The 10,277-nt window shown below is 41.0% G+C and overlaps 2 protein-coding genes across 2 annotated transcripts; one reads left to right on the plus strand and one right to left on the minus strand.

The window, feature by feature from the left end:
- Positions 1-280: 280 nt before the first annotated feature.
- msh4 (mutS homolog 4) lies at positions 281-6,671 on the minus strand. Its single transcript, XM_068580441.1, has 20 exons — positions 6,318-6,671; positions 5,724-5,897; positions 5,485-5,648; positions 5,272-5,382; positions 5,055-5,170; positions 4,798-4,971; positions 4,533-4,705; positions 4,375-4,442; positions 4,143-4,217; positions 3,950-4,014; positions 3,696-3,865; positions 3,462-3,598; positions 3,209-3,312; positions 2,735-2,859; positions 1,863-2,063; positions 1,643-1,761; positions 1,401-1,529; positions 1,003-1,177; positions 827-915; positions 281-581 (listed from the first exon to the last, which is right to left on the minus strand). Exons 1-20 carry the CDS (start codon positions 6,517-6,519, stop codon positions 384-386), a joined length of 2,769 nt encoding a protein of 922 aa, XP_068436542.1. The 5' UTR covers positions 6,520-6,671; the 3' UTR covers positions 281-383.
- Positions 6,672-7,482: 811 nt separating this feature from the next.
- vcpkmt (valosin containing protein lysine (K) methyltransferase) lies at positions 7,483-10,277 on the plus strand. Its single transcript, XM_068581086.1, is given in 6 exon segments — positions 7,483-7,507; positions 7,510-7,813; positions 8,043-8,156; positions 8,292-8,364; positions 8,504-8,623; positions 8,746-10,277. Coding segments are annotated over 6 exon segments (741 nt in total). The 3' UTR covers positions 8,851-10,277.

Consider the following 10,277-nt stretch of genomic DNA (forward strand, 5'->3'; position numbering starts at 1 on the left):
CCGCCTTTTCGAGACAACGTTGGCTCATAAATCGGGAAAAATCAAAGAGGGTAGTGGTCATGGCACTTCTCTAAAGTCCCTAAGCACATTATATGTAGACGTCCACTGTATATGTTGCATCTTGTGATCCAAGTTTATTTTAATTTGTTATGGTATAATAATGGTTGCATCCCTAAAGTGTTACTTAAGGGATGCAATACACACATAACATTTCCCAAATTAACATGTGGTATGATGTTCTTTATAAAACTGTCCAAAAAGAAACCCATGAACACTGAAATTCAAAGAAATACATTTAATATCAAATATGTCAATCCAAACACAATAAGCCCAGTAATGATATTTAGACCGTCATCTTGTCAGTCTTTCTCAGGCTGAATCAGTCATTCCTCTTCTGTGTCCATGGACGCTGGCTGCCCTGCTGCCAGCAGCTCCGCCTCGTACTGCTTCTTCAAGCCCTTCAGATACATACGCAAGCTGTCACGGTCCAGTCTGGAGTTCCTGGCAGTCTGCAGGAGGCGGGTGGCCAGCTTGTACACGGCTCTCTGTCTCTGTGTTCCTGGATCACTCTGATGTTTGGCCTAGAGCAATAATAAAACCGCAGCATGATCACTGTCATCTTTACTATTCGCTTATCTGTTATGAAGCAGGATTATATATGGATATACTGTATACATCTGTCACTCTACAGCATTTAACTCAATAAAATGTAAGCATATTGAACCCTGTTACACACCATAAAAAGCACAACCCTAAGTTTACTCTAAATGAAAATAGGCACACAGAACATGTTAAGGTACACAACGCTGATCTTCAGGAATCATACCAAAAGCTGCTGGCTAACTTTGGAGGCAATCATCTTTGCCTCTTGGATTATGTTTGAAGGAATTGCTGTCATTTCTGCTGCTCTCAGACCTAGGGCAAAATCACAAAAACAAGCCCTGTAACATTTTTCAAGACCAGTTTCAACAGGAAAGTAATTAGATTTCACTGCTCGTGTACCATAGTGGCTTTCTTCAGAGCATCCTCGATTCAGCAAGTATGTATACACCACACTCTCTGCACCAGTGTCACCACTGCGTGTGTGCTGAACCTCCATATGCTGGTTCTCCGCATTGGGATAAAGAGACTCTAGAGTGCACAGCTCAAGAAAATGTGTGGCAAACAGGGTGAACGCCTGCAAACAGTCAGCGAAAAGCACACACCTTAAAAAAAACACAAGCTATTCCTGTATTGACTTTACTACTTTGCAGTTAACCGAAAAGGTGTAACACAACATACAATAAGTTAAATGATTCGAATGGAGCATAGGAATCTGATTTAACTGGTTTTCATCTCAGGTTGCTGAAGCAAAAAGAAAAGGGAATGTCAGTGCAGGGATGTGTAAGTACAAACTCTACCTTGAGGCTAAGGAGGAACTCACAAACTGAGTGACAAATGCCGATGCCCTCCTCTGCACTGGTACCCCGCCCCAACTCGTCTATGATTATCAGGGACCTGTCACTTACATTGTGGATTATGTAAGAGATCTTTGGAGAGTAGATATGCAGTCAATCATCATTTTGCAATGTAGTTCCCTCATATGTAATTAAAGAACATCAGCAGCCCTAATTATAAGACACACACACACACACAAACATACCTCCTTCATTTCCAACATGAAGGTGGAAGAATTAGTTTCAAAATCATCATCCACACCTATTCTGGTGAAAATCTGATCAGCAATACGAAAAGCGGCATACTCAGCAGGGACAAAAGAGCCTGGAATAATAATGTAAGGGCGTTACTCAAAATCAAGACAAGTACATACCTAGCAGCTTTGCGCTCCAAAGTCATGAGAGGCTGAAAGGTTTGCCGCTGACCTATCTGAGCCATGATCTGACACAGTGCCACCTGTTTGAGGTAGGTGGATTTGCCACTCATGTTGGGTCCAGTGATGATGACGAAGTTGCTGCACTCGGAGATGTAGCTGTTGTTCGATACAGGCTGCTGTCCAACCATCCGCTCCAGGATGGGGTGACGACCCTGCTTGATGGCCAGTGTGTCTGTAAACTCAGGGCGCACTGGCAGACACAGCAGAAAAAAGCAATAATGAAAAAATGCATTAATCTGTTGGTACTTTGTTTATGCAATTATTATTTCATGCATTTCCTTGGGATTATTAACATGGATTAAAATACAGCTACACTGTGTGAATTAGTATTTGGTAAGTTAGTTACAAACCTACAAAGCCAGTAAACTGTGATTACATTATTGGGTGTATGACTTCATCTCTTTTATTAAATTCATAATTGCCTTATTGAAAAGTTTGTCACAATATAATAAAAGCTTATTTCTAACAGAGGTGTGTGCAGTTGGAAGAGCCAGCTCGCTCTTCTGCGGAGGAGATTTGTCTCTGTAAATACAACACATCAGTGCACACTTATGTAACAAGGGTAATCTGAGTACAAGCTGGCTGGATAGAGGGGGGCAGGCAGTCAGCACATGTCTGTGTAGATATGCTTTCAGACAGTTGAGGGCCAGTGCTCACCACCCACGTGGCTGATCCGGCTAGTGTTGCCCACGACGTACAAAAAAACTAAGGCCAGCAGAACTGCCAGCTCAGAGGAGTAGTTTGTCATGTGTGACGTTGGCTGGGTGCTGCCTTGTGTGCACACAGCACTCCCTCAGACAAAATATCAAGTTTAATGCGACAGATTGCCTGACTTGGAAATCAACAGCGAGTCATACTTACCATAGTCCGAGATGGTGCATACATTGGCCAGTGACAGCAACATGTCCAACATGGACACGGCATCCGAGAGCTTGTAAAGGCAGTGAATGTGCTGGTGGATGGTGTTAAGCAGTTGACATATCACCCTGTATGGAGACAAGTTAGACACAACAGGGGCATTGCTCAGGAGAAAAATTTGCTCACAGGTAGCACCCTCTGGTGGACAAAAAGTAGAATTGATGAAACATATCCACTGTTAAGATAAAAACTTGATAGATAGTACAATTTTTTAAACATACATTGCCTCCATTTAATAAATGGGTTTATTAGTTTGTTGTTAAGGTCTTTGTCAGCTAAGAAATTATTATTCTCTCATAAAAAGGGCAGCTCTTGTACAATAAATATTATTTCTTTCAATATTCATTACAGTGCCATTAAGGACTTTCAATACATTTCTGTGGATGTTTGTAAGTGATACGATCATGACCTTCTTACACATAGGACATGTGAAAGATCTCCCTCAGGGCCTCATCACAGCGGTCATTCATCTTCATCAGGTCCGCAATGGTGAAGCTATAGTTGTTCTTGTGCTTAGTTACCTGCGGTGGCATAGGTTTTTTGTGTTCATTAGTTTCATTTAACTTTATTGTCCCGATGGAGGCAACTTGTCTTCCTTCACTCCCAGCTGATTTATTCATTGTCCTCTGTTCCTAGTAAGTTTATTATACCTACCTCTAGTGAACCATACCTTGATAAATGCAGATGGGAGTTTCCCTTCAGGGAAGACCCCTCCTTCGAGCTTCATTTGAATGAAGAAACCTCGAGCTGTGCTGTAGCTGGTACGCATTGGCAAACCATATTTCTCCGCCATCTGACTCACTAGCCCTGTGCAAAACAACAACATTCAATAAGCTTGGATGTAGCAATAATATACACAAATATCGTGAACCAAAGATATCAAGTAAACGGCCAGACTAAACACCTGCAATGTCATCCACTATCTCAGTGTAAGCTCTGCGTGCAATATCAAGGAACTCGTTGATGTCGGGGCGGACAGCATAACACTTCTGGGTGCGCATGTTCAGGCTCCCTTTTAGGTAGGTAACGTCCTCATTAATCACCGTTTTGATCTGCTCTAAGATCACGTCAAACCTAAGGACACAAATGCGGTGGAGGAAGACTGTAGCTGGTGCATGATAGTACATTGATATCTGTCATAGGCACAAGGCTTGGTACCTGTTGTCCTCCAATGAGGTGACATATGCCTTGAGCAGAGCTGTATTGCAGTTCTTCAACACCGTCTGTTCATAAGATACAATATTTAAAAGTTGACTTGCAATTCACATTTCAACTAAATAACAACTAGTACAAAGCTTTTTTTCTTATTCTATCCATGGCTATAGGATGATGTTGAACAAATGTCACAGACCCGTAACTGTGGCACCAGGTCCAATGTGTGTTTCAGTTGAATGACATGTGTAATTTTTGCTTCAGCAACCTGAACCTGTAAAAACAAAGCAATCGTGATAAAAAGTGCATGAAAAGGGAAATAAATACTTTGTGTCTTTATGCATTTAAATAAATAAAAACACACACACACAATGTTCCTCTGCAATGACATCATCTTATTCAATTGTGAGTTCTGAAAGTACTGTACGTACCGTTTCCTGCTTTGGAATTTGGACAAGAACAGAGAGCAGCTGGTCAATGTCGAGGAAATGAGCTATGGCTAAGGAGAGCAAAAGAGCAGATCGTCAAAAACTACATTTTGCTCCCATGTACAGCATGCACTTTACTTAATGTTCGAATAACTCCTGACCGTTCTTCAGGCCGAAGAAGAGCTCCTCATCCCGCAGCAGCTCTTGTATGGTGTCCAAGCGTATGTTAATGGTGTCCACATCAACAAGAGGCTCCAGAATATTGGAGCGCAACCTTCTCGCACCACCAGGTGTTTTGGTGTGGTTAAGTACCCCTAAAAGAGTATGCTCGCTCCTGTAGAAACAGACCAACTGAACACTTACTGTACATGAGTATACAAGCACCACACATACGAAGATGACGCGGTCACATTCTTAACCTCTTACTTGTGGTCTCTGTTATTGACAACCAACTCCAAGTTAACGGCAGATGTTGAGTCAATCATTGCAGTCTGTTCACTTCCTTTGAAGCTCACTTTGAGAGACTTGCCAGCGTAGACGGAGTTCTGGATGAATTCTAAATATTTCAGCAAAGCAGCAGCTGCTGCTAGGCAATAATACCTGGACAAATCATGATAATTTGTAATACAAGTTTTGTGTTACAGTAGATCTATTTGAATATGTTATTATACTCAGTGGCATACTTAGCTTGCACTTCCATGAGGACTGTGCCAAATTCTGGAGCACACAGCTGCTGAATGTACTCCAGCCCTTTCCTCTCATTAAAGTACTTCCTTTGGATAGCAGTGAAAGCTACTCCCTGACAAAAAACATAATAAAATGCAAATAGTACCTTCTTTGATAGGTATTCGTTTCAATGACTTGTGTTTTTTTCTTCTAACTCATATACTGCATTGGTACCGGGAAGTTCTCTGTGATAAGGCTGAACAGCTTTGTCCCTTTCCCCTTCTCACTGGCTGTGTCTGGCATAAGTATTTCGAGTGGCACCAAGATGTGAATCTTGGTTATGACCTTTAGAAGAGTAAAATATGAATGAGACAGGAGTCTCTGTTGAGTGTAGCCGTGATTAACATCCAATCAAGAAATGTAGATTTTGAACCATTAATAGTTTACCTTGGCATACGTGCCAGTGTCTGCAAACTGCGAGAGTATGAGCTCTGGACATTTCAAATTGAGACTGGCCATGCCAATCTCTCCCCGAGCCAAACCGCGCCCTTCAACAACCGCCACAATCACAGAAGCACCAGAGGTTGTGGTCGCAGAGGAGCAACTTGTTGCTGCAAAAAGACAGAAATTTGAATTAGAAACACAGCTGCAGTCATGTTCAAACCGTGATGCAAGGGCTGACATACCGGTGTGATCAGTCAATGGTGTGCGTGCTGGGTGTGTGCCAGTGACCCCAGCAAATCCTGGTGTTCTCCTGAGTTTTGGTGTTCCTGCATGGCTGCGGAGGGAGGAGCTGTCCGAGGTAGATGCAAGGATAGATGAATTTATCCTGCCTGACCGGAAGCTTTGATGGAACTGACCTATGTAGAGACAAATGATATGGTCATGTTATTACTGCCCTGCCCAGAGCCATGACTTTAATCACTTAAACTGGTGCTATATATATATATCGTATTATGTCTGTATATATAATATTGCTCTTGTGGATTATTTATTGTTTTTACGGTTTATTTATTTTACTTGTTTTTCATTTTACCATGTTTCTCGTGTATGCACTTTACCCATATGCGGCGATAATCCTACAATTTTCCCACTGCGTGACTAATAAAGGAATACATTTTATTTTATCTTAAGTATTACAAAAGTGTCCCCGTTGGTATTTTATACCAAAACTATTGAATAAACTCATAATTCCTCAATATGTGTGCCACTGTTGTGTCACAGTGAAAGATGCTAATGCGGGTGTTAGCATAAACAACTCTGGCTGTCCTGAGGATCACCTGAGGCCACTCGGGGCAGAGACGGACCGTGGCTGGAGCTTGTACTTCCCTCCTCTAAACCTTGGTGGGATGAACCGGAGGAAGCTGACGCGGGACCGTACGAGGTGGTGTCATTTGGTCGGGTTTGGTCCGTTGGGGACGCCCCCCATGTCTGCCCACATTCCGAGGTGTCGCCTACCTCCTCTGTGCTACTACTAAACATTTCAGTCAGAGGAATATTACAAAACTAATTCACACATTCCTCATTGAGAATGCTAATAACAAAGAAAAAAGGCGCCTGTGGTCAGCTGAGCCCTAATTTGAGAATAATGCTAACTGTTAGCTAACTTTAGCTACCAAAGCTCCTGTGCTCGCTTCGCGCGCGATCATGTAACGTCTCATCGGCGCAAATCCGTCACGTGACGTCATTAAACGAAGACGATTTATTGGTTGGTTGATTGATTGATTGATTGATTGATTGACGACCCCTATCGTGATGGGGCATGCAGGTTACCGCTTTCCGTCAAGTTGGCTATGTGTTCACCTTCTTGCTTAAAACCACAATAACTCAATTTAATTCACCAAATGTTGGAGATAAAAATAATACAGTAAAAGGAAAACTAAATATATTAAGAGGAAACAATTGTGGCGATATTCAGAGTAGATTATGGTGTCTATGGCCTCTGATAATGAGTTCAATCCATAGAGCCTGTCTAATAAGATTATTACTATACATATTCTGATTCTTACCAGTATGCATAAACTAATTATGCAAAAAATAATGACTGATTATTATTGTAAATATGATTGATGCTAAATATCCAACAGGAGCAAACATGCTTGCCACAGTGATCGAAAAACACTTTGACATATTGAGAGAGATATTTACAAATGGTAAATAGGCTAGGTAACAAAGATGTAAGCAAAGGTTAAGCAAAGCATGACTTGGCAAGAAGAGGAATCACAAGGAGTAAAGGATTAATTTATGTCATCTCTATCAAAAGAGCTGGACATCACTTTTTATCTCAGAAAGCTTGACAGTGCTTCTGAAGGGCACTTTTATTAGAATAATGATTACCATATACAGAACTTTACAGAATGAGTATCAGCATTTTGCTAATAATTTGTTCTTGTGCCAATAAAAACCTTTGCGTAATTTGTGTTCATTCAGTGAACTTGTCCTGCTATGAAGAGTTTCCTCTTTTATTCTGACAAAAAAATCAAACCGGAAGTCCTCAACTTGTTCCTCCCGCGGCCAACATGGCGGCGGACCCAGGTGAGGCTGATTATTTTGTGAGAGAAATTGAGAAAAACGACGGCAGCACCCTGAAGGTGAAGCAGTGCTACTTGGGAGACGTTGGCTGTGTTGTGTGGGATGCGGCCATCGTTCTGGCAAAATATTTAGAGACGAAACAATTTTATGACCCGTCCTCAGCAGTGAACGTCTGGGCTGGCAAGAGAGTTGTGGAGCTCGGAGCTGGGACAGGAGTCGTTGGTCTGATGGCAGCAACACTCGGGTGAGATGACTGCTTCGTTTGTGTGTTTACGTGTCACTCTCTTCTTGAAGGATTGGTATACATGTGCTTGTAACAACAACGTGAAGCAGTTTAAAGGAACTCCCTTGCTATTGCAACCATGACCTCATTGTATTGATTAAAACCACAGACTGTATATGAGAAGGATTAAAACTAACAACACGCAGAAAGCCAGAGGGCTGTTTTCATTGCTGTGTACTGAATCCCATAGAGCCGTAGTTACTGTGACAGACCTGGAGGACTTGCAGACCCTGCTAAGAGTTAACATCCAGGAAAATCAGGCACTTGTCAGTAGTGGATCAGTAACTGCCAAGGTACTAAAATGGTTTGTACTTGTGTTTTTTTTTTTTTTTTTGATTTTTATATATATATATATATATATATATATATATTCTCCAAGTCATGTGTTAAACCTATTGCAAGACATGTCCACATGCTAACTGTTTGATTTCTACACAAGGGGTGAAGATGTTTCTGACTTCTTGCCTCCCCCACATTATGTCCTTATGGCAGATTGCATCTATTATGAGCAGGTAATTTACAAGAGTTTTCCTTTTATTATTCTAAACTTGACCCTTTGCAAAGTGTGTCATTATCATTGTAAATCCGAATAAAACCTGATAGATGGCGCTGTATGTCTCTTTGTAATCATTGTCATTTATGTCCACACAGTCTGTTACTCCACTGGTGGAGAGCTTGAAGCTGCTCTCTGGACCAGAGACCTGCATTATTTGCTGCCATGAGAAGCGCACACAGGGTGTTAACCCAAAAGTGGAAAGGCAGTTCTTTGAGGTGAGAGTCCAACTGTGTGTTCCATTTGTTAATACTGATACATAGGTAAATACATATTAAGAAGCTGAGCTGTATGTCATCATCCATCAGTAAGTATGTGGGTTTTTCTGTTTATCTTTTAGTTGCTGCAACAAAACTTCAACTGTGAAGAGATCTCTTCAGACAAGCAAGACCCAGTGTTTAGTAGTCCAGACATCCACATCCTGCACATCTGGAGAAAAGTCTGATGTTATGTCAATGTATCTTAATTTCTGCCCTCTTGAACAGTTTTGTGGATTAAAAAATAGGTTTCTATATATGACTGTGCTGATGCAGTGACTGAGTAAAACAGAAAATGTAAACTATTGTAAAACATTTTTTTTATACACTATTAAACCAAGTTCATATAATATCAGTTTCATTGGTCTGTGCAGTTGTAGGGCTGCAGAGGTAGATGGCAGACATGTGCAGGCACAACGTGCTTATCTTTAATAAAAGGTGTTTCAGCGAGAGGGTTCACAAACAAACCAGGAAGGGACGGAACCTTGTTTGTTTTTTTGGTGTTCATTTGTATGTTTGATGTGGAGGATTGTTTTTGCAAATGTCTTATCTTTTGTTTTCTTATTCAAACCCTAGTGACAGTCCAGAGTATACAGCTCTGTAAACTACAGGAAACTACAAACACAAGACTTACTGTGCGTTTGCTGCTGAGCACTGCCCTTTTACCGGCTGTGCATGATTAAATAAACATTGTTGCAGCTCATTACATTAGGATAATACTCAGTCACATGTAAGATTTAAATAGTTGACCTTCCCTCTGAAATGAGTTATGTCCATTCAGACATTGCCCATTTGGAGCACTAGGGGGCAATGGTTGCTAAATTTCCCAAAAAGTATTCAGATGTGTGTAAATGTTTAGTCAAACAACTACTGCAATTTGAATATTAAGCCAAGCTGTTTATCTCATAACTTCAAATTCAAATTGTGAAGACATTGTTAAATTGTAATGTATGACATCGAGAGAGGTGAGAAAAAAAATCATGACTACATTTCTCAATCCATAGTTTGTTTATGTAGTTTACTAATCTTTTTTAAAATCGAAGCCATCTTTGTTTATGGTAGTTTCTATGCGCCCTCCGTGCAAGGGGAATTCCACCACAAGCCCCAGATTAGCTGGAAGATTATGGCTCTTTTTCCAGCATAAACCATGAAGTACGCCCGTACTCCCACAGGCATGCAGGGGCCCCTCGCGGCCTTTCATGCTGCTCTCTGTTTACACAGTGGCGCTGTAGTGTAATGAGCAGGGTGGACGCCAACACTCAGACCAAATAAAAATGTTGATGTTGACAGGATGGGGTTAACACTGACTGATCCCATGTGCCGATTTTTAATCTGCATTAATAAGAAGCTCCTCAAGCTCATTTTTTCTCTATGGATCACTCTTGGTCATGATTTCTTTTTCTTCTGAATTTAATGATTTTATTTTGTATTTTAACAGAAACAAGCAACGCTTTATAAAAAGGAATTAATGCCAATACAACCCGTACTGTCCAAACTAATAGATTAATTATTTAAATTGTGATCTTGAATGTTTGAATGTATTTACGTGGAGAAAGACAGAGGTGTAGTTGAATATAATAATTTAACAATCTGACCTGTTGATGAGTCTTGGTTG

The sequence above is a fragment of the Clinocottus analis genome, unplaced genomic scaffold, assembly GCF_023055335.1.
Source record: "Clinocottus analis isolate CAN_PGR_092001 unplaced genomic scaffold, fCliAna1.0.p SCAF_17, whole genome shotgun sequence".
In the NCBI taxonomy this organism is placed as follows: Eukaryota; Metazoa; Chordata; class Actinopteri; order Perciformes; family Cottidae; genus Clinocottus; species Clinocottus analis.

What these genes read in the sequence shown, in the direction of transcription:
- msh4 (XM_068580441.1), bottom strand. Translation starts at nt 6,519, where the DNA reads ATGTTTAGTAGTAGCACAGAGGAGGTAGGCGACACCTCGGAATGTGGG. An exon ending in TTATCACAGAGAACTTCCCG is followed by an intron (nt 5,171 to 5,271) that starts GTACCAATGCAG and finishes GTTTTTTGTCAG; the next exon opens with GGAGTAGCTTTCACTGCTAT. An exon ending in TCATGTTGGAAATGAAGGAG is followed by an intron (nt 1,530 to 1,642) that starts GTATGTTTGTGT and finishes TACTCTCCAAAG; the next exon opens with ATCTCTTACATAATCCACAA.